This window comes from Pholcus phalangioides, unplaced genomic scaffold, assembly GCF_987345545.1.
Source record: "Pholcus phalangioides strain wild (caught in Gottingen) unplaced genomic scaffold, Ppha-v1.0 ptg000001l_1, whole genome shotgun sequence".
NCBI classification, from domain to species: Eukaryota; Metazoa; Arthropoda; class Arachnida; order Araneae; family Pholcidae; genus Pholcus; species Pholcus phalangioides.
In genome coordinates, this window is record NW_028301594.1 from 18637524 (window position 1) to 18662885 (window position 25362).

At 33.0% G+C, this 25362-nt stretch overlaps 1 protein-coding gene across 1 annotated transcript; it reads left to right on the forward strand.

Moving 5' to 3' along the window:
- The first annotated feature begins 513 nt into the window (after positions 1-513).
- On the forward strand, positions 514-17155 carry LOC149090012 (uncharacterized protein KIAA0513). Its single transcript, XM_089231921.1, has 8 exons — positions 514-791; positions 7058-7925; positions 9044-9137; positions 11773-11917; positions 13601-13745; positions 13988-14068; positions 14944-15038; positions 16365-17155. Exons 2-8 carry the CDS (start codon positions 7063-7065, stop codon positions 16430-16432), a joined length of 1491 nt encoding a protein of 496 aa, XP_089088047.1. The 5' UTR covers positions 514-791; positions 7058-7062; the 3' UTR covers positions 16433-17155.
- Positions 17156-25362: the final 8207 nt, after the last annotated feature.

Below are 25362 nucleotides of genomic sequence, written 5' to 3' on the forward strand. Positions count from 1 at the left end.
GATTTTCATAAATTCTGGAATTAAATTCTGGGAAGGGGGCAAGGCCGTCTTAAGAACATCATGGGCCCCTGGGCCAAGTAATTTTTCTGAGGCCCTATTAGGCAAAGTCTCGAAAATTTCACCCTGATCCCATTTGTGTGAAGCTGCTTTTGTCTTGAGGCCTGGGCAGTACCCGGGTGGGCCCATGCCTTAAGACGGCACTGAAGGGGGGAAGGCATGGAAAAAAAATACTGGGCTAAATCACCATTAGTGCGTGTGTTGTTTTCTAGATGGCGGCACAAGTGATAGATATTTCAGCCCACTTTTGGCTACTTTTGAGGATGATTTTGGCTGGAAATTTTTAAGGATCTGGCAACTCTGCCATAGAAAAGTGATTGTAATCTCTTTTTTGAAGATTGGTTAATGATCCTGCTGGCAGTTTGTGCCAGTTTTTAAATAAGTGCCAAATCCCGGCTTAATAGCCACGGGAGGAGGGATTATTGATATCTACCTGAGGACGTCGAGGATGGAGGGGATTTAACTGTGTTCCTCTTTCTTCGCAAGTTATTCTACCGTGTCAGTTCTTTTCCAAAGAAAGGGGAAAAAAATGTCTGTGCATCCGGTTATTGTTGGCACAAAAGTTTTGAGAAATTTCAAAAATTAGGGCATGCGTTTGTATTGTACCGAGTGAAATTTTTTTTCCCCCCCTCCACATATCGAGATAGTCATCATCCCCTCCCGGTGTTGTTGATCACTGATACCTGTGCTGTGTGGTAAGAGGTTCCTGAGCGGAAGGCTTTTCAAAGAACATGGTAAATGAATATTTTATAGACTTAGAGATCAATGTATTTTCATATCACTATTTAGATGTCACTTTTTTTCCTCTTTCGTCTATGAATTTGTAATGCCGATTTTTAAGACTATTTTTTTGAAGAAATGTGGATACGTTTCAAACACTTAGTGTTGGGTTTGATAAAAACTTGTCAGAAACGTGCTCTCAAATTCCCCCTTTTTTTCAGTACAATCGAAGTTCACTTATAACTAAAGCCCGGAAGTTTAGGCGCTAAAATTGGTCAAAATAGGCAGGCAAACCGGCTCTAAAAGTGCCTCAAATAGGCACAAAAACAACCATTTATAGTCAATGAAAAAAAAGGGGAAAGTAGCTGAAAGCTGTGAGAGAGATAGTAATGGTCCGAAAACTGGCTAAAAATTGACTGCTCTCCACTATTTCAATGATAGCTAATAATACAGTTATTATAATCTAAATTGATATTATTATGCCAAAAAAGTGTTTGTGGTCCTTCAATATTAGACTGGAGTTTGATTTAATTGAATGCTTGATAGTCAGCTAATATGTAAAATAGTGCTAGCTGAAATTAAAGAGCAATCATATAAAAACTACATAATGTTTTCATATGGAATTATTCAGAAAAAAAAAATTTCATAATATAATGGACATATCTTTCTCAAAATTTTCAGTATTGAGTTTTGCATTTGATCGGTTTACACCCCAAAGCAGAATGTCCCAAAATCTGTGACGTACGTCGCAGAACAATTTAGTAGAATTTAAGAAAAAGTGAAAAAAACACCATTACATGTATGGGAATTTTTACCGCAGAACATTTCCAGTCAGGAGGGCTCGTCGCAAAACTGTGCTAAACATTCTGCTCTGGGGGGTTTACGTCTCAAATTTTGAATAACTTGCTGTGGTTTTTTTGCTGTACACTTATTCGTGGCTGCACCTTATGAATCGCAGGGTCTTGTGCAAAAATAGTTACCAGGGGGGGGGGGGTGTCCATTGCAGGGATTACTAAGCAGTTTCAGAAGGGGAATTCATCCAAAAATTCATACGTTATTTCAGAATACGCAGGAATGTTAAAATAATATCCATACAAAAAAAACTATGCATACAGTATAAATTTAAATTGGCACAAAAATTAATGAAAATTATAAAAATTTGAAAAAAAAAAATGAAATTGAAATCTAATGATTGATTTAAGAAATATTTCCAGAACTGATGAAAATTCATAATTAATGAAAGAAATGAGAATTGAAAAAAGGGAGCATTCAATTTTTGTCCCACCTGTTTGATTCGGGACTTTGGATCCCTTGGGCCTACAATGGGAAACAAAAATGCATTTGTTCACCCTGAGGGATGGAGTTCCCTTTAGTGAGATGAATAAGGTTCCATAATATAATTTTTTTTATTTTCTTAGGTACAGACTACATAGACAGTTTTACTTACCGAAAAAAAATTAAATTGACATATTTTTTTCACTTCTATTATACTGTGAGCATAGGTCCCATTGCTGTCGCACACCCCTAAGGGGGGGGGGGCTTTGCATTTATTTATGCTGTAAAAGAATAAAATTAATAATATAGGCTCCAGGGCCCTGTCAGCTCATATCCTGCCCTGTGTTGAAGCCATGATGTCAACTGATGAGTCTGAGGACAGTTGGAACCCTCTTGAAATACCTATTGGGGGCAGTCATCAGTCAGCTATTCATCTAGCTTACACTGCTGTGCAATGCATGTTAAGTGGAGCATGTGGAGAAATAAACTTGTTATAAACCTCTATAATTTATTCTTAGCTTTTCGTATACATAGGTTGTTTTCTTCTAGAACTCGTATTCTTGATGCAAAGTCGACGATATGTTGATTGGTACTTGAAAGCTATGTATATCGAAGATAAGAACTTTCTAACTTCTATGCCAAACACCAATTTTCTTGTCTTAGAGGCACTTATGCCTATTTGTGTTTAAATGGCGACAAGAGAGAGAAGGCTTGCTAATGAGAATTAATGCTGGGGGTTCAAGATTTAAAAGAAAAAAATTCTTTTGAAGTTCTCAGTGCTAAAAATATTGCAAGTTCTACAAAATATGGCCTCTAAATTTCATGAATAAACATAAAGCAATGTCAAAATAGGCATTTATGGCAGGGAAAACTTTAAAAAAAATGTATTTTTAAAACAAAAAAAAATTTGGGAATAGGTGAAAAAAAAATGTCTGTGGGGCATTTTGCCTGAACTTTTGGGCTCTACTTATAATCTTCCTTGGTGATTCAAAAGGTGTGTTATAAGCAAGGTTTTGAAATTAACGTTATATAACAGCTGGGTCATTCCATTTCAAATCACCCGGCAAAATGCCAAAATGACACCCATAGTCTCAGATTTCAATGCTTTTTTTTTTATTTGTTGCATTTACCATCCTTATTAACTGTGTGAAATATTATTTGCATATCTCTAAAACTTTTTGAGAAAAAAAATGTTGAAATTTATCAAAAACTGATGCAGATGACTTTTCCGAGGCTCAATTTTTAGGCGGCATTGTTTGAGAAAATAAATCATAACTTTTTCAATTTTCAATATATTCAAGTGAAATTTTCACTAAAGTGTTCACAAAAACATACAGAATACGAATAAAAATAATTCATACACTTACATTTGAAATTTACATGCAAAAAAATTATGTAAACTTTGTTTTTGTGGAATTTTTCGTTAGAAAAAATACAATTTTTTAAACGTATTTTTAAACCAGAGGCACAGCAGTTACCAAAACAACTTTTATTTTAAATTTCTCCTAAATATATGAAGTAAAATACTGGAGAAAAAAAATAATGGTTTTTTGACCGTTAATATGTTTATTCTGGCTCGTAACGCAAAATTCATCGAAATAAGACTGGATCGTTCCGATTTCAAATCATTCAACTAGATACTGAAATGCAACCCATCATCCTGGATTCCAATTATTATTTTTTATTAATTGCTTCTACCATGCTTGTTGACCATGCAAAGTTTCATGTACATATCTCAAAAACTTTTTGAGAAAAAAAATGTTTTCTAACCTCACGAATGACGTCTCTTAGGCTAACCCCATTCAAGCAATATTATTTGTTAAAATATATCATAACTTTGCAGATTTTCAATATATTCAAATGAAATTTCCACTAAAATACTCACAAAAAATGTAGATTATGACTAGGAAAGAAAATTTAAACCTTTGCATTAAAAAATTTGATTGCAAAAAAATAGGTGGAATTTAATTTTTGATTCTTTTTATAATAAAAACACAATGGCTCCCCTTTGCTTTTTCATTTACAAAAGCTCTCCTGCACAGTATATTCAGTGACATTGAACTCTTCAGATTTTTTTTTCCTTGTTCCCCTTTCTTAAAGCAAGGGCCAGAGTTAAAATTTACAGTTTTCCCCTTGTTGTGATTGTTAAATTGAGTCTTATTTCTAATTAACTTTATCAAAATAATCATATTTGCTTTCTGTTTAATATCTCCATTAAGTGTGCTTTGAGATTCGTTTTCTGGTAATTCTTCAAAAACTTTACAAACGATTTTAAAGTGTTGCAAGCAGATTCAACTTTTCTTTTGGCATTGTTTGACTGGCACTGTGGAGCTACTCTATGAAGTTTAATTGGTGACTCTTCTATGTTCTGTAGAGATGAATTTATTTCTTCAAGTGCTTCTTGTTTAATAATTGGCCTTTTTTCAAGTTACTTCTCTACATTACTATCACTGTTCATCTCTTCACAGTATTCAGTTTCTTCACCTAACTTGTTGTTTATATTCACTGTTCCTACAGGCATGGCATATTTTTTGCCCTGGAATTGATTTTGTACAACCATTTATTTAATTTATACATGAAAAATACAAGTTTACTATCCTTAAACCTTTTGTTATTTTTTTCTTATGACATTTTAAAGGATTAAAGCATGCTTTTGGATGTATTTCATACTTTGAGAAAAAAGCTCTATGACACACAGTAGATAAATGTTCAGAACTTGCTCCACTCCTCAATATTAATGTCTGATGGGTCCAATGATGTAATGGGTAACAGATTTTACACTTTTGCATAACACTTTTTATGACAGTCAGATCTAGTTTTTTTCCCAACACTATAAATTTCAGTGTCTTTTCTGACATTTTACTTTGAATTCTAAAATGATGATATAAAATATTTAGCTCAAATGGAAATTGTGTTATCATAAGAAAAATTTGCTAACCCTGGAGTAGGCTACTTTATGGAGCGCATTTTCTGTCTTCAGCAAGATCATAATTGAGACTTGCATCATTTGATCCGGGGGGGGGGGGGGCAGGCAGTTTAGTTCTAACACTTTTGTTATGAAGCAGCAGCAATTACTCTATCACCTGCTGGGATGATAAAGTCTTATAATTAAATAAGACACCAGCTGCCCTCTGAAGGACAAAAACCAGTGTGCCATAGTTTATATCTTCACAGAAGCTATTATTATTTTTTACAATCATCATCACAACAAGAAACATCACATCTTATACATCACCACCAGGCATTACATACATTAGGTTTTCAATTCTACTCTCTTCCATCTGCCTCAGCTACAACAATTAGGTTGTAGCTGATAATTATTTCATTCTTTGTGATTTAATGCCTCATATTCTGGCTTTTTATCAGCAATTTTAAATTATTTCTTGGGAAAAATATATATAGCCTTGTGCTAAATATTATAATTTAGATTTTTTTTCACACAAGTATAACCATTTCATATTTATCATATACATTAAATATATGTTTATTAAAATATATGCTGTAAAAATCAAAGTAATTAAAAAAAATTTAACACTGTTGTGGTAAAATAACTTTATAATTAAGCATGTTGAAAAACTTCAAAAATACATCTATATATATATATGATTAATATTATCTGAGTTTATCAAATACAAAATAATTCTTTATGCAAAAATATATCTAATGTCATAGAATGACGTAGAATTTCTTCTCTATTTGCACAAAATTTTACTGTGAGCCAATTTTGTTAAATGTAGGCTCATATAAAGTAGTGCAAATAAAACAAGCAAATTTCAACAATTTTTAGCTTTAAAGCTCCTTATTTTAATCTTTTTACAGATTTTCTCAGAGACATTTACTTATATCCAATTTTTTTTACATATCTGAAATGCTTTTAGCCCCCGATTATTTAAAAAAAAAATTCTATTGTAAGGCCACTTATATATATATATATATATATATATATATATATATATATATATATATATATATATATATATTACAAATAATTCACCTTTTTTGAGGCTTGAGCTTATGAAATAAAATTTTATTTAAATTGAGGAATTGTAAAAGGTAAATGGGCAGAGATAGACTTGAAAGTCTGGGGGGCATAATGATGTCAATTCATATATATGCAAATACATCAGATCAGTCGGCTTCCCCTTTGACACTTGAGGCATTGCTCCCCCCCCCCCCTCCGTATCTCCACCCATGTTAAAAAGTAGTCGAGAGTTAAGACACTGTAAAAAAAGAGAAAAAAAAGTTTTCATGTAGACCTATATGCATGTGTCTAAGTTATGTGCCGTGTAAGATATTTATATTTTATCATGCTTGAAGAACAAAAGTTTAGAAAACATAATGTAGATTTGTGTGAATTGCTCAGATTTCTGTAGAAATTATTATTACTTTTTTAATTAATTATAGATAATTAAAACTAATAATTGCTGCAGAAATTTGAGCATGGATTAAAAAGTAATTGGTGATTGTCAATACTTTTAATCCATGCTCTTCTAGCAGTTGAATATAGTTGTAGTGTAGGATCTTTGTGCAGTAGTTTATTACACTCTGAACATACCTCTACATAAATGACAGGTGCTTTAAGAGAAGCTTGTTATCTACAAACAGCTGTTCAACTTCCCTAGAGTCAACTTTAATCTCTCACTCAGCAGATGTCACAAACTTGAATAGGATTTGTATTGAAATAGCCTTGGCACACTTGTGCATTTTCATTGTTCTTTGTGGGATGTTTTGTGTAGGCCTATATGAGTTAAGATGCATATTTCAAATTTAAGAGTTTTTTTTCTGACAATAACAGAGAAATGAATGGCACTACTTCACCGTTTTTATTACATAATAAATTATTTCTGTGGTGTTTTTTTTTTTCTTTCATTAATAAATCAAAGCCAATTTACAGCTTTTTTCCTTTGTCATTTTTGTAGAAAATGTTAGTGTTTTTAGTTGAATAAAAGAAATAAAATATATGGGTTATCATTTTAAAATCAACCATGAAAACATATCCTTCCAGGTAGAATGATGTGTGATGCTGGAAAACCTGGAAGAAATGGGCCTACAGAGAGTAGTGCCGATGCACAGAAAAAGTCTCAGGGATTTCTGTCATCAGTGTTCAGCAATCACGGTTCATTTAGTAAAAAGAATTTATTCAATGACACTGCTGAAGAGAAATTGACTGCAGATGATAAGAACCATGGTTTCTTTAGTTCTGTTATTGGCTCTAATCAAAGTTTACTTAATGACATATCACTTAAACTTGAAGCTGCTTTTAATTTAGGTATTGATTCTGACTCATCTTCCAAAAGTGAAGAAACATCGAGAAAAAACTCTGTCACTGGTAGACAATCAGATGGTTCTTTAACTGATATTAGGAGAACTAGCTTACCCGTCACAAAATCTGAGCAAGTTTCCAAGCGCCACCATTACACAAAGAGAAAAGGTATGAAACATAAAGACAGGTCTGTTTATGGACAACCAGAAATAGATCCACTGGTTCTGGAAACTAAATCAAAACCAAGGAAGGATTTGTCTCAGGAATCTCTGGATACTATTGACAGTGGACAAAGTTTAGGCAACAGCAGTTCACATTCCACATATGCTGAATTCAGATCGGATAAAACTGATCCATTTTACGTTTATCGTCGCACTGAATCAGTTGGTATAGGGAGTGAGTCAGACCCATGTTGCCAGAGTACTAGCTTAGAATCTTCAGATGCTGAATCAATACCAGAAGGCCACTCTCTTGGATTCACAAGATGTGGATCTACTAGTTCGCTTCATTCTTCTATGTCTAGTCCTAGTTGTGAAAGCCAGCCTGATGACACAATACTAGATGCTGTACAGTTTATGAAGATATTTGTGAAAAAAATATTTAGTAATTGGTGAGCATATTTTTGATTATTTTTTGGTATTTACAATTGTTGATAGAGCCAGGGCAGTACACTGTATGACATGATTATTTTTTGATAATGTTATGCATTCATTTCCCCCAAACCTTAATGCTGCAGCAGCCTTGTTGTATACTGCTTTACTTCTAATATTTTTTCATCTCTTGTGCATTTTATTGCCTTTTTTTTCTTCCCTTTAAATTACTGATTGTTTTCTGCCCAGCCATATATCTTTACTTTGCATACCTCTTAAGCATTAATTTTCTAAAAAATATTAGTCTTGCTACAATTCCAATATGAACGTTCTAGTTACTCAAAATCATGAGTAGATTTCTGATTATGTAAATAAGCCACACATATTAACTGCACACTTATACATAGGGTGAAATTTTATTCAACTTTTGCCCCTTATGTACCAATAGTCGAGGCTCAGATGGTTTCTCTAATGAAGTGCTGCCTTTATGGACCACCATAAGAAAATGCACCAGGAGTCAAAAGACTTTACCTATTCCAAAAGAAGTGGCAAATCAAGTGCCTAATAGTCTTTTTCATTATTTGGTATCATCATTGTTTCATTATCATTATTTCATCATTGTACTTTCATCACACACATATTGTGTGTATTAAATTTTTAGGTAAATACAGTAAAACCTGTCAGTTTGGACAAATATGTATCCTGAACCCCTCTGTACATTGGATAGTTTTGAATGCATCAGGGCTGCAACTAGGGGGAAGTAAACGGATCTGGTGCCCTGAGCATTGGACCAGAAGGGAGGTGCCAAATTCATCCTTTAAGTACTACTTCTACGTGCAAAAGCCGCCAAAATTCTGCTTGCACCGGTTGGCAAAATACCTAGTTGCGTCCTTGCCAGCCATAACACCGAATATTCACAATATTGTATCTCTGTATCTTGCAAACCTCTCTAACTTGGACAGATTTTAATGGAACCATAGGTGGCCCTACTTGGGTTTTTTACTGTATTTAAAAATCGGAATTTGTTGATTTACTGTTTAGTTTGTGCATTTACCTTTTACATCATGTAAACAAATATCTTCTAATTTTTCTGTTCCAACAAACCTAATCTGATGTTTGTGACTTTTTTTATTTGTAGTATGTCAATAACTTTTGAAGAAAAGGCTAGGTTTGGGGAATTATGCCAGTGTGAAATAGGAAGGTTATGGTTTGCACGATGTGTCAATAGTCAAGTATGTTCAAAGTTATATTAGTTATTATGTTTTTATGTTAATTGTTACTAATCTATATATATAAAAACGAATGTATGTCTGTCTGTCTGATTGTCCTTTATGCATTACTACACCGTTCATCCAATCGCCATGAAACTTCGGGAAGCTGTTGAGTACACTCCAGCAAAGGTTCCTGGCATAGTACATCTATCCTAGGTGTTGCGCGTGTTGAAGATTTCTGGCATAATTGTGTAGTGGGTGCTAGACAACTGTGATTTATATGTTTTATTTTAAAATTTCACTGGCAATTGCATCACTTTTGGATGGTGGTCAAACAGCGCATTCAGCACTGAAATTGCTGTTAAATTTGCAAACCACTGACACCAACATGCAATATCACCAAAAATTCCAGAATGGGCGAAGTTCTCCAAACATGTGAACTTATCATATGGAACGAATTCACAATGGCTCACAAAAAAGCATTGGAAGTGCTTGATCGTACACTGCAAGATTTGAGGGGAAATGGACACCCCTTTGGTGGAGCACTCATTTTATTGTCTAGTGATTTTCGACAAACTCTGCAAGTCATAACACGTTCAACACCCGCTGATGAACTTAATGCATGTCTCAAATCATCAGTTCTATGGTGACATGTAAGGAAATTGACTTTGAAAACCAATATGTGTGTTCAACTACAAAATGATGTATCCGCCAAACGTTTCACAAAACAATTGCTGGATATTGAGAATGTGAAGATGGCAATCAACAGATCTACACAATGTATCACATTGCCAACAAACTTTTGTAAGATGACATCAACCAAAGACGAATTAATTCAAAAGGTTTTCCCAAATATCGCGTGGAATTACAAAAATCATTAATGGCTCAGTGCCCGTGCTATATTAGCAGCTACTAACAACAATGTCAATGCCATCAATTTCAGCATTCAAAACGGAATACCAGGTGGAGCGACAACGTATGAGTCCATCGATACTGCGATGAATCAAGACCAAGTTGTCAACTACCCAACACAATTCTTTAATTCACTCGATTTGCCAGGTATGCACCGCACATTTTAACATTGAAAATTGGTGTGCCTGTCATTCTTCTCCGAAACATCAATCCACCACAACTTTGCAACGATACAAGACTTTCGAGGAAAAAGATGATGAACAATGCCATCGAAGCTACAATTTTGAATGGGAAATTCAAGGGGGAAGATGTATTGTTGCCACGTATTCCAATGATCCCAACAGATATGCCATTTGAATTCAAACGTTTACAGTTTCTGGTGCGACTCGCCTTTTACAATGACCATCAACAAAGTACAAGGACAATCGCTACAAATGTGTGGGCTAGATTTGGAGAATCCATGCTTCTCACATGGACAACTGTATGTGGCCGGCTCACGCGTTGGAAAACCTTCTGATTTATTCGTGTATGCACTCGATGGAAAAACAAAAAATATTGTGTATCCACAAGAACTCTAATAAAATAGAATTAAATCGACGCTTTGAAATGTTTTCCATATGAAAATGAAAGTTTCAATAAAAATGATGCAATGTAAAAATTGAATGTTATAACAAGTTTCCTTTCTTCTGAGATTGCAGCAACGCGCGAGCTAGTATTGCATAAAAACTAAATCTGTTCTTCCATCAAATTTTTATCCCCTATATGCTTCATTCATTAACAGACATATAGATTATATATATAAACACGAACTATTTAAAATTAATGGACACAGAGTTACTTCTTACCAATAAGGCATCTGCACACATTCAAATAGTTTTATGCAGTATATAGTTCAGATGTTTTGGTGGATGCAAATTCACATGCAGAGGGAAAAAAATGTTACTGAACCATTAAATTCTGACAGACACGTCTTTATTATTACTAAACTGCACATGCATCTCTTAAACATTCCTGATATTTTTTATATTAAAAATTTGGCTTGCCAATGAAAAGAAAAATAATTATATTCCATAAAAATTCAGAATAGCTACAACTAAATAATTTCACAAATGCACGTTAATCCCTTCCTGGCTTTTCCCAAGCTGAGCTTGGACATACTTGATCTAAGGGCAGATCAAGTGTGCATGGCTCTTTCCACCTCTGTAACTTGAGCATAGTGAATATCAACAGATGGTTGGTGGTGCTGCACGTTGGGCATGCATATTAACCCTACTGTCATGGTTTTTTTTTTAAAAATTTGATAAAAGTCAAATTTTCTTTAATGATTATTTTTATTATTTTTGGTGGAAGGATAAAAAAACCAATTTGGCAAAATGCTAATTATTCATCTACTGCCATCTAGCAACAAGTATATTTATACAGCTAGAACTCTTTCATCCTAATGCAAACGATTTGTGCCAGTCGGGGTATAAACCCAGTATATTTATAGAGTATAGGATCATGTTACCAAGTTCCCCTCTTTTCTAAGCATGTCTTAGATCCCCAATATGACTCGTATTTCCCATTCTTTCCCTAAAGAATAGACAGTGAGCAAATATTTATAATTATAAATTTTAAGGGCCAAAATCTTTCATTTAATGAATTTAAAGTTCAAGTTTGAATTAACATAATCCTCATTATACAGTTTTTTTTTTTTGATCAAATAGTTAAATTGTTAAATGCTTGATTTCTTTTTTTTAAACAGCGTGTTCATTCAAAGCAAGTGTCAGAGTCTACATTTTATGGTCTGGTGATGTATTTTGCTATTGTTTTATTTGAGTGTTTCGAAGCTGATGATTTTTCACCTGCAAAATCATTGATGAACATGTGCTTCACCTTTTATTATGAAAGTAAGTATAACATATATTTCTATCTCTAACACATGCCGCTGTGGTGGTGAAGTGGTCATAGTGACGACCTCGCATCACAAGGGCCTGGGTTCAAACCACAGTGGTGGTCAGCTAAGTTTGTTTTCTGTTGTTCCCAATTTCTAGACACGAATGCGAGCCGATCTCCCCATTGAAAAGTGTCACTACAGAGAGCAACAGACCTACAACCATAGATATTCAATCATTACACTTCAAATACAAATACAAATACAACGCCACAACAGGCAAAATGCCCAACGAGGTGGCTGATAAAAAGATGCCCATAAAAATATGGTTGTCATATGATTCAAAAATACAGCAACCCAATTAAAAATGCAATTAACACAAATTACAAACAATATATACACATGATAAAATATCATACAATGCCCATAAAGAATACTTATGGTTGTCTTATTCTAAGAATGGATAGCTTCTCGATTTACCCCAACATGTTTATCGTATTTCTTTTTAAACGTGTCAATTGTGTTACAATTTACTACCTCCGGGGGTAAGCTATTCCATTTATTAACAACCCTATTGGAGAAAAATTCCCTCCAATAGGGTTGTTAATATTGGAGGGAATTTTTCTCCAATAGGGTTGTTAATAAATGTGAACTGTACTCGTACATATGAACACTGAAAATTCAAACATTACACTAGATACGTACTTACACTCTTATGTACCTACACTCACTTACTTCTGGCAAAAACTCAATTGGTAGCAAATGTCCTATGGAAATACAACAGAGTTGTGCTCACTTTGAATGAATGAATGTATCTCAAACATATACCTCAAGGGGTTTATGCAACGTGTGGGTTTTTGCATTTGTCTTACATTATGCTCAAACATAATGAAACCAACACAAATTGTAATGGTAGATAAAAAGTCAAATAAAGTAGAACTTGGTCAATTCAAATTTTGGACAATTCAACCTTTTTCAAACTCCCCTTGAATTTTTTATTCAATTTAATGTTAAAAGTTCTTGTTTAAATCAATTTTCTTTTTTGTTTTAGATAATTCAAAGTTAAAGAGAAAAAATCATTTAGTTTGGAAAAATTCTACAAGAAGTCAGACTTTTTGCTTTTCTTGACCAAGTTGTTAAACAACACATTTTCAAAGACAAATAAAAGTTTGAATTTTTTTTTGTTAAATGGCCATTTAACATTGTTTAGCTGGAGTGCATTGAAGAATGTGTATTGCTTGATACCAAATATGTTGTTCAACCTATGGATCAAGGTGTACTATTCAAAATTTGAATTTTTTTTATTACGTTATATTGTAATAAGTTAAAGTATATATCCCTGATAGCATAAGAATAATTAGTAAAATTAGGGAAGCAGTTTCACATAACAGATGGTCATGAACTGTTTTCATAAATCAGGCTTTGAGCATAGCCAAGAAATTGTGATCCCACAACAGTGGAATGTAGCATCTAAGACCAATTATTAATTAAAATTTGGGAAACAGTTTCGTCACTCATAACATTAATAATTGATGATGATTTTACTGTGTGAATGTTAATTAAATTGCAATTTGTAGTCATTTTACTGATTGAGGCCAGATTAATTGGATAATTGGAACATTTTTCCAATAACTTTGGACTTAACCAAGTTTGCCTGTATATCAATAGAATGTTGATGAGAATTTTAAATGTTTTATAGTCAGTAGAGAAGGAAGATGTCCTGCCAGAGAATACTTATTTACATACCTCAAGAACCAACCTATTTGGAGGTCAATTCGGTTTTGGAATGCTGCATTTTTTGATGCTGTACAGTGTGAAAGAGCTAACAGGGAAATCCCTACAAGGTGGGTGATATTTAAGTGTTCTAGCTCCTATTAAAAATAGTGTGGTTAATGCTGTAATTTTCTCCAAGTTGAGTTTTCTCACACTTCTCATATAACACTGGTCAAATCATATAAACCAATTTTTATATAGAAAGATGTACACATTCAGTGAGTATCATTATAAATTAAGATGTGCAAAACAATCTGATTGCAGTCATTGTTATAGTATATTCATACATTTTCTCTTCTCCAATGTCTTTCAGGTCTGATTTAGGTCGTTACAGTCCTGAAGACTTCAGAGATGAAAAAAGTTTCCAGGAAAATATTGTCTTTGGCCAGCTCGGGTATGTCCCCATTACTTCTTTTTGAAAAGTGTTGTCACATTAAAACAGATTCAAGTAAATTTAGAATGAATCATTCACATGCTGCATTTGCATTAATGCAACAAGTACTTTCAGTAAAACAATATTTTTACTGCAAAAAAATTACAGTGTTTCCTTGCATTAGCTGGCATGCTGCTTAACTCAGGAAACACCAATTTTTTGTGGTCCATTCCGAGCAAGCCAGGAAAAAGCAAGGTTCAATAAAAAACCCAGAATACATTAAAAAGACATTCTTATAGTAAGTACTAAATAAATTAGAATAAAATAATGGGTTTGCACTATTCTGTACAGGAATTTGATAATAATGATAAGAAATTGAATATTTACTTATTGCTCTAATTTAATTATGGTCAACCAAGTACAAAACACACTAACTTTTGTATTATAACATGTTTTTCAGTGCAATTTTCTTAATTTTTTGCTCTGCTTATTACAATTTTACACACACAAACAAGACCAAGAAATATCAAAATACTTTGCAGTCTACTCGCATTCAACTGATTTAGTCATGCAAATGAATATGCTTTTTATCTTTTTTTTTAAAAAAAAAATTTTTGGTTGCAAAAGCAAACATATAAAGCATGAACTATCTGAACATTGTTCATAAAACAGAAAAGATCCTAAAATGCAGAAAACTGACCGTGGTCAAATCAGCCAATTCAATAAATTCTTAAGAGTCCAGATACCAGATATTTAAGAATTATTCAGAATCTACGATTCTAATTTCTTGGCATGCTGGATAATGTGGAAGTATACTGTAGTAGTCTCATGCTGACATGCTTTATGCATTGAATTTTTTTCTATGATCGTGTTTCAAGCAAGGCTCTTATTTACAGGACATTTACCTATAACATGTTTGCCTTTGAACTGAGTAAAGATTTTTGCTTGGGGTTCCTGAAAAAACAATGTACTATTGCTAGTCTTTCAGATGGTAAGTCATTTTAAAGCTGTACTACTCCAATGGAGCACTGTAAATTTGTTATTGCAAAACATTGATTATTACAGATGTCATTAACTTTTAGATATCTTACAAAAAAAATTTTTTTTTTGTTTCTTCCTGCTTTTACTTGAAGCAAATTTTGAATAGGAAAGAATATTTTCCCAAATTCCTTTATTTCCAATTTCTTATTTTCTAGATATCAAAAAGAAACATATCTCCAAGTGTAACAAATAAAACTGATATTGAAAGAATAAGATTTCCCTTGTGTTACAAACTATTTGAGTTAAAATATATAAGCTACTTTTTGTAAAATTATTTACGTAACTGACAAGAATTTGGCATGTTTGTCATTGTCCCTTCCAGGCCCAAGCATTCATTTTTTTGGAATTCTCAAGATGGATCTTGCATTTTTGATATTCAAAAAATTCATTAAAATCATAAATATCATCAAATCTTTATTTTTGCAAATTTTTTTTGTCAAGAGTAATTCATTTTGTTCAAATTCTTTCAGCCAAAATGATGTAAAGGATATTCATCTTCACACACAATTTTTTCTAAGATTTTATGTAATAATAAATCACTTTTCTTGGAGGCACTTTTTCCTGGACGACATCTTAAAAAAAACCCCGAAAGTTCAACTTTAAGTGTTTTTACTTTTAAACTGTACACCACCCAGACTCTGTTGAAATTCGTTAATTTCAGCCCTTGTCCTGGTAAAGGGTGGTGTCGAGAAACTATTTTCATGTACATAGAATTTTTTTTATTACTATTATACTAAAAAAAAGTTAAAAGCCCCCAAAGTTCATATTCACAATGTTTCCAACTCACAACTTACACGATCCTTTAAGGTAACTCCTTGATGTCACAAAAAATTCTACAGTGAGAAAAATCATCTCACACATTTGTGCATGCAGGGTCTGAAAGGGTTATAAAATTTTCTCAATATCTGCTTATATATTCATAAGTTTAGACCGGAAAATGTTCAGTAATTGCAGCATTATATACACTGTCGTTGATTGAAGTAGCTCATTTGATATGTATACAAGTTGATTTAAGATTTTAAAAAATAGATAAGGATAGCGTATCGCATTTGGGCTGATCTCCATTTGCAGAAAGATTTTTTCAGATAAATATAGGAACACGCTTAATTCTTAAACAATAAATGCAGATGAATAGTCTTGATATTGCACGTACAAATTTTTTTCACCCGAGCCCATCCAATTATTTTGTCTATGTATCATATGTCTGTTCATAATAAGTTAATGATAATTTTATTATTAATTAATTAAAGCTAATAAGCCTTTCTCTTCATTACAGAGCATGTGAGCTTATTATTGGAAAACATTGACAGAATGTATAGTGGTGAAATCGGGAAAGAAAAATAGTTGTGTACCTTATATTTGAGTATAGTTTTTGTACTTTTGCTCCATAAATATTGTGTGAAATTTAGAATATTTGATGTTAATAATGTGTATAATTCAAAGCTTTATTTAAGATATTTTGTTTATATTATAGAACAATCTTGATAAGTTTGTTTTGTTAAGGTATTTACGATTCTCATGTGTTCATAAAACATGGTTTTAAATTGGAACAGTTGATTCATCTTTAAAATTATTATGTTAATGTTTTTTAATGCGGAATTTAGTTTTGGCTCTTATAAAGGTGTTTGCACAAAAGAATATATTGTTATGAGAGTGTTCAAAAGCTCAGGTCTATACAATGTTTACATTATCAATTCTAGTAAATATGAGATCTGTTGTGGTTTTGGTATTCAGTATTGAAATTTAAAAAAAAAACCAATATTTTCATTATTTATGGCATCATAACTGTACACTGGCTTCCAAAAGTTGAGCACGCGCATAGCTTATATAACATAACTATGCACACACATTTTTAATCTTGACCCACTGGACGATTCGTGGAATAGTCCCTTCATGAGTGGAGCTTTCTGGACACAGTACTGGCAGATGTCTTACAAAGTGATTTTGCAACCATGAATGTAATGGTTGTGGAGGTCACTCGTTGATTCTGCTTGGCTACTAAAGGAATATATCGATTATGGAAACAATTCCAAACACTTAAGGAAACAGATATTTTCTGGATACTATGCTGAGGTGAACTCGGAAAGAAAAATCATCTGGTCTCCCCTGGGGAACTCGAACCAAGGCCCTCTTGTTAATCGAGCAAGCATGCTACTACCATCTACACTACTTCGCCTAATACCAAATTTGGCCATATTGCTATATTGCAATTTACTGTCATTAATGAGATGGGTTGGTATCAAACTCATTAGGAAATATATCTTTTCTATATCCTCTTTTTTTTTTGGGCATGAACCTGGGACCCTGACAGCAACCTTCATGGTGGTAGACGAGCACCTTACCACCATGCCACTCAGGCACCATCAACACCACTGGAGACATGACCCTACCTGCCTTATTTCACACACTGAGGAGGCACTGCATGAGGCACTGAAATAGAGGCATTAGTAGCCTCTCTTAACGTCAGCAATGACTCCCAAAAAAAGATGATAGATAGAGAGAGATACAGCTTTTTCTCAGCCCAATATATCAAGAAAACATACTTTTTGGAAATTATGCTGGGTTTAACTCAGAAAAAGAAATCTCCTGGTCTCTACCAGGGTTTGAACCCGGGCCCTCTCACAAACTGGGCAAGCACTTTACCATTTACACCACTGAAGACATGGCCTCTCATTTGGCCTGGGATCGAGTCCAGGCAGAGACCAGATGATGTTTCTTTCTGAGTTCACCTTGCATAATATCGAGAAAATGTATTTCCCTGGCATATTAAATGGAGAAAAAGCTGTCTAAATCAAGCAGTTGTCCGAAGACCAGTGTCCAGTCGGCCAGGGTTACCACCTACCCCCCATGATTGGTATATTACTATAGTAGCCAAGCGGGATCTTGACAAGTCACCTTTACAACTGTTATATCCATGGTTGCAACATCACTAGGTGAGAAATTATCTGCCAGTACTGTATGCCCAAGTACCATATGATTGTTCTCCATTAACCATTCAATCCAGAGAGGCAAGATTGAAGCGGAGGCGTTGTGTTATATAAGCTGTTGTGTTCTTAACTTTTGGAAGCCAGTGTGTTACATCTGTATTTGAACATTGAGAGTACCATAATTAACAAAACAATAAGTATTTCCTCAATGGAATATGATTTTACATAACAGTATTATATTTTTGTTGCCCTATTTTCAGATTTTAAAGTTTATGCACCTCATGTTAATGTTTCAAAACCGGCCATTTTTCAGCACTGCACTGATATCAAAAATTTCATTTCATAATGAAGACAATGGGAAGTGAATATAAATAAACTATCCTTAGTGTTTTTTAATGAATTTCACAATGCATGTACCTCTTTGTTGTACTTTATTTGTGCTGTTAAAATGTTTCATTTTACAAAATACTCGTAAAAATAGTTCTTTATCATTTTTATTGAATGGGCTACATCTAAGTGTAGTATTGTGGAAAAAACCATATTCTTCAACCCCTCTATCAGTCATACACCTACCAGGTACATGCAAGAAAGTTTTCCATTTGGATAGAAAAATAAGTGAATACTATGTTTAAACAAGCTTATTATTTCTTCAGAAAAAACTTTATTCAGATATAAATGAAAAAATATATCCTATGTGTATTTCAAAATTTGTTCACAATGAACATGTCAGGTTCATGGTGCCTGACATAGGGTTAATACGCCGGCACGGTCCTTGGTGTATCATCTAAATCATAATAATGCATTGAGAATTATCATATGTTCACTTGAATGGAATATTTGTGTTTTTTTCTCTGAGACATTCAAATTGTTTATCATATTATTACTTAACTGATCACATTTCATGCAATTATATGGGATATTTTTAACCAGAACTTAGTTTAGTGCTAATTACAAATAAGTAGATAAGTTCATCCTTATCCTAGCTAGGAATTCAAATTGAAACTTGCATAGATTGAGGTGGTCACATTAAATCACGCTACATTCTCATATCATCTGCTCAGTGTTTGAAGTGGTTGGATCTATGTGTTGTGTTTATCATCCTAAAAGTTTTTAACTTTGGCTCGTTTATTCCTTCAAAATTATTATTTATGATGAGATTTTGTAGGTATATTATGATTGCTTTATTGTAAATTCCTGGACATACAATTGTTTTTGGTTTACAACATGATAATTTGTGGATCTGTGCTATGATTGACATGGGCAGTGAGGCAGAGCAACACCCAATGCCCTGATGCTTATATTATGTTCATTAGCATTGTGTGCTGATACCTACGATTGTGACATATTCCTTGGAATAAGTGTTGCAGTTTTAATGTTTTACAAAACAATTATTTAAGCGCTATTACCACATAATTTTTTTTAAAAAAAATGGGAGCCCAAAAAATATCTATGAATATTAATATAGTTTTGCTTGAATATCTTATGTTTTATCACATGTAAAGTATATACTGATCATCAAGCAGATACTTCCTATAACAAATGTTTATTTGAGTGAAAAGGAAAAATAATTGCCATCAAATGGGATGAGAATTGTCAAAATTTCACCAATTTTGCTGTAGTATCAGTGCTTTTAAAGCAGCCTAAATTTGTGTCATCGTTGCACACACACACAGGTCCTAGTGTGCAATTATTTTTTATATTTTCATATTTTAACTAATGTATATGTGAGAGTAGAAATTGTTGGTTAAAATTTGTCCCCAACTTGCACAATAAAATGCTTGTAGCACTTTCACACCTGTATTTGTGTGAACAACACAAAAAGTTCCTAGCTAAGTTAGGTAGATGTAATTTTCCAGTGCAGAAATTTCTGTGACAATACTTATCTAAAAATCAAGCAGAATTCCACTAATTTTTGAAAATTCTCGATCTAAATTTGAGCAATGATATTCAAGAAATATGCTTATCTTTGCTCACAGAAACAGTCACCCGGGCAACATACAAATTTCAAACATTACCTGATAAATGCTGAAATTACAAGTATCATATGAAGCAAACATGGTCTTTCATGAAGCAAACATGAAAGACCAGAAAAATTGTCTAAAAAGTTTTCTAGGAATATTTTGTATCGAAGCTATAATTTTCTCCATGCTTGACAGTATCAAAAAAATTTTTTAATTGAATTTTATTAAAACAGGCAGTGTTTCATATCCAGTTCACAAATTTTATTTTATGTTTTTCCATGTTGCAATTTATGTGAAACTTTCTCCAAGGAATATGACTTTTTTTTAAGTATTTGATATTTTGGCAAGCATTCTTATTTCTCGCAAGTGTTTGATTAAATCATTGTATAGATAATTGGTGTGTTACGATTCTCTTTATAATTTAAAATTGTCTTTGATGCATTAAAATTAAGAATGCTTTTTGTGGCAATAGGACGTGTTTTGTTAGGTCATGAAAAATTCTAGGTGTCAAGTCACTATAAACTGTAAAATAGGCATTAGCACCTTGAATTTTATGTATGAGACTATTAAATTCGGGTCTCTGGAGGTCACAATTTTTTGGAAATTATGTTAGCGTGTCTACCAACATGGAAAAGTCAGTACCAGAAAAATAAGTGTGAAAAACATTATTTTACACCATTTTTCTTAAGAAAAAATATGTTTGGTTCCTAAGAAATTTGGCTGGCACCTAAATTCTATATGCTTATTTCCAGGAAATAGTGTTATTTAGCTCCAATTATGTACTTTATTTTTTTAGAATGGTTTGCAATTCATTTTGTTATACAGCCCAATACTCTTAAAAAGTAAAAGCGGTTATAACCATTGCTGGTCAAATCCCAAGCACCAGGTCGCTAAAGAATGCTTTTACTTTGGGTAAATTTTTTTTTTGCTGCCTAAAAAATTGTTCTGGCTCCCAGATTTTTTTGCAATTTGTCCTGCCCTGGTTATAACTTTATTGCATTCTTTTGTTTGACTAGAATTCTATTGGACAAATATGAAGTTAGATTTCTAACTACACAAGATTTTAATCTCACAAAGTTTGATTTATTCCCTTAATTTCTTTGCTTACTGTCAAAACCTTACATACCTGATTTTTACAATTTTCTTCTTTATTTATTTTTCATCGCAACAGTTGTTTGCATGTACAGTAATTGTCTTATTACTATAATAAGTATTGCAGATATTACAAAACGTTTTTTTTACTTCAAAAAGATAACAAAACACTGTCATTCAGAATTTCAAATTCATCACTATCTAAATGACAATGAATGGAATCAGTGAACATTAAAAAAAAAAGAAAAAAGCAAGGTAGATTCTAATTATAGTTTGTGCAGTATTTGAAAGTTTTGGTGGTCCCAAAGTTATAAATCAGTTGCAATCCACATGCATGTTAAATACTTTTTTTTGTGTGTGTGTGTGAATAGTTTTGTACATTGTAACTCACATTCACTTATGCAATCAAATTTAGCCTTATTTAACTAAAAAAATAAGTACTCGACAATTTGCATTTGACAATGCAGAGCAACTTGCAGTAGAAATATTTTCCTTGGTGCCCAAGATGTTGCTCAAATATTTCCTTCCCATTTGCCTTCTGCAACATACACTGATAAACATTGGTATACACAAAGGGGGGGGGGGTTATAGTGTTATTTTGTAGGAAAAAATTTAACCCCCTCCCTGAGAAGAAAAAAAAATTGAACCCCCCTTGAGAAAATTCTGTGTATGCCTATACTGATAAATCATTTCATATGCATATAAAACCTGTGTGAGCGAGATCCTGTAGAAGTTCTGTTAAACAATCTTGTCATAGCAGTTAACAAGTATACTTTTATGCTGTGTTCAAAGCATTTTACAAGCAGCCGTTGCGTCCTCTATTGCAGTAGACATCATCAGTGCAGGTGGCGACAAAGATGGAGACGAGGTGACCTCCTTGGAAGACCGTTATCTTCAGCCAAAGCGCCAGTAGATAACTATAACTTTTCAATAATAAAACTGGATTTTTCTCATGTCAACGTCCAATGAATTATGGTACTTGTAATTTACATGCAAATGCTGGTCTGAAAAATCAAAGTTTAAAAATAAAATAATGGTATGTAAATATCAATGTGCATGCATCAGTCTTCCAAGAGAAAAATCTTTTGGTATTTTGAAAGCGATTTTTTTTTTTTCTTATTAATAACAGTGCAAAAAAGATTGTTTTTCCTTGAATTTTTGACTTTTCTTGATTTGCATCACTCAGCTTTAACATAATTTTATTTCAATGTTTTTTAGTTATTTTAGTGGTTTCTAATTTGCTTAACTGCATTTCAAAATTTTTTTAAGAAACAACCAACGGCATTTCTAACGTTCTTTTACCTAACGTTTGATTTTATTTTTGATGCCCCATTTTATTGGTTAAAATTTGTTTCTGCACCCACACAAGCAAAAAAATAACAATCCCTCTTTTTCCCAACAGTTCAGCAAGTTTATTCTCTGAAATGGATTTTACGGGATCATTTTTGGAACGTTCTGTATTTTTTTGTTGATTTTCCAGAAACTTTTCTAATTCGTTACAACGTATTTTTCATTCTGTAATATCAGATTCCGCAATACATTGTTCCTATATAAATTTATTTAAAGATTAGAAAAGTTTTCGTTACAACGAGATTTTCGCTATAATGGTATTCGTTAAAAGGATTTCTGGCTATATCTACAACACGTGATATTTTGTAGGTGCCAAATTTCGATTGCATGCAAATAGCATCAGGAAAAATTCAAACGAAATAGCACAATTTTTTTTAAAACTGTTTTAAACTCTCAAATACAACCTTTTTCGTTAGGGTTTTTGACTAGCCTGTAAGCAGGAAAAATGTTCACTCGCTGGTCTATTGTTTTTTTTTGTCAATGATTATAATTCCTACCACATTGTTGGATGCCATCTTAAAAGTGGCTCACCAGATTCCATTTCTTATTAAAATGGCCTGCTTAATTGAACAAAAAAAAAAATAACATCACAGAATGCAATACTTAAAAAAAAATTGCAGATAACAAATACAGTATATTCATATTTTACTTCAATTAATAAAAGATATGATCATACACATTTTAATAAATGGTTATAAAGTGAATTCAGAATTATTAAGCATTCGCTATAGCGTCAAAAAACTCTCGAAAAGGCCAGTTTTCCTTGCTCTTCAAGAACTAAACTAGTGATGACACATCATTGTACATGCTCCTCGTAAACATTACTCAGAGGTACTACTAACGGTAATGGACGCAATAGTCAATTTTTTTCACCATCTCTTCCTATTTTTATGCTTTCTTACTAGACACATGGAATATGTGATTTTATTCAAATATTGTCTTTTTCCCCAGTGACTGAGGCAAGGGCTTATTTGACAGAAGGCCTGGAATACACGTGTTACTAAGTAGTACGAAAGCACGCCACTTCCGAACATATGCAACCAATAAGCTCATTGGTAATATTCAAACATATGTTACCGATAATCTCAGTTGCATGTGCTTGAAAGTGGCATGCTTCCGTGTTACTTAATAGCATGTGCATTCCAGACCTTACAGATTCAAGTCTTTTCCGAACGGCTGAAAAAATCGTTCTAAAAAGCAATTCTGATTGGTGGAAAAATGTTAACTAGTTCGTATAACCGAGAAAATGAGCAGTGATATAAATAATAATTGTTCGGTCAGTTGGCTTAATGGCTGTGTGAATACAAAGTTCTATGCAAAAAATCATGGAATTGGAGCGGAGACCAAAAATCAATTTCACGACTGGACGGGAGTTATATTCATTCGCTAATATTATAACGAAATGATCTGTTACATTTTAATGTAACTAAAACAACAGTTTCTCAACAATTTTTTTTTTTTTAACTTGACAGCAAAAAAAATTTAAATATGCTCGTAACGAGAAGTTCCGTTATAATCAGCAATTTTTATTGAGCTCTCGTTATAACGGACATTAACTGTGTTTACTAAGGTCAGTGCAATTAGGTGAAACCGGATAAGTTTCTATATAATTTGTTTATAATAAGCATGTATGATGGACTTCGGAAGTTACTATTATATTAATTTACCGAATTACAGAAATAATTCAAATCTTTTTTTACGGCAGATTTGTGTAAGAGACCCGTGGAATTATCGTATCATTTGTGGAAGTTCTGAATGGCCAAAACGATCTTTTTGGCTATACCCCAGCTGCAACTTTCAATGAAAATGCGATATAAGGCGACAAAAAGGCTGTCATACACAGCTTTTTTTTAAATTTTTCTATATATATAGCTGCAGGAAAGGCCAAGTGATTTTTCTGAATCCTTACCAGGCAAATTCCCGAAAAATTCAACTAATTTTTCTGAGGCCCCCGGGCCCATACGTCAAGACGGCACTGGCTACAGGTCATCAGAATCTGATAAACTTTTAAAATATAATACGAAAAAAATGTATCTCACTGTCTGTGGGGCAATACGTATTGCTTAGCGATGCCCTCATAATTCAGCCAAGGGAATTAGTGTGAGGTATCTTTTAAATTTTAAGAAAAATGTTTATATATGTAAAACAACATGTGCATGTAAGTTTTATCGAAGGCATTCTTTTGATTATTCGAAAACGTTTTTTCTCTCTCTGCATTTCAGTTCTAATTAAACAGATGTTTATTGCATTTAAAATTCGTCAGATAGTGATATTCATTGCATTTACTGTATTAAGTGTCTCGAAACTTTCTGATGTTAATTTTGTACATTGATACGAGACTTGTTTATTCTAAATATTGGTGCTCTCTTGTTTGCGTATCTTCATCTACTATTCAATCCTGCTTGTTGACATAAATGCACATCATCAACCATGCACATTTGACTGTGATTACATTCTGAATATGCAATAAAGTTATGTTGAATGAGTCTATATTGTTCTGCCTGTGATATTAAAATGTATGCAAGTTATGCAATAAAATTATTGTTGCCTGTAGTTTTGGTGTTGTGTATTGGTCAATTTATTTCAACGATATTTGAATTTTCCTAATTTTTGAAATAAGAATGCGTTTTGCTTATACGAAGTTGGTGTTTTCAAGAAGCCGCTGTATAGGCATCGTGCTGGACTTTTGAAAAGTCTCTCCCAGAAAGCAGTCACGCACGATACTTATGTAACACGGAAATTAAACCACCCTTTTTTTTCATATAAAGGGAAATAAAGTTTATTCTTCAATCCGAAGGAAATGGGACACCAATTATGCATTAAATAGTGATGTGATATGTTCGGAATTAAAATAGATGATTGATGATTTCATAATTACGAAATTATTTCCCGTATTTTGAGAGAGAGAATTCATAAGTTATTCTTTTCATAATTCTGAAATTGT

Bases quoted from the DNA above. Each gene is read 5' to 3' on its own strand.
- LOC149090012 (XM_089231921.1), top strand. From the start codon at position 7,063: ATGATGTGTGATGCTGGAAAACCTGGAAGAAATGGGCCTACAGAGAGT. The intron at 7,926-9,043 runs GTGAGCATATTT...TTTTATTTGTAG, and splicing joins AAAAAAATATTTAGTAATTG to TATGTCAATAACTTTTGAAG. The intron at 9,138-11,772 runs GTATGTTCAAAG...TTTTTTAAACAG, and splicing joins CACGATGTGTCAATAGTCAA to CGTGTTCATTCAAAGCAAGT.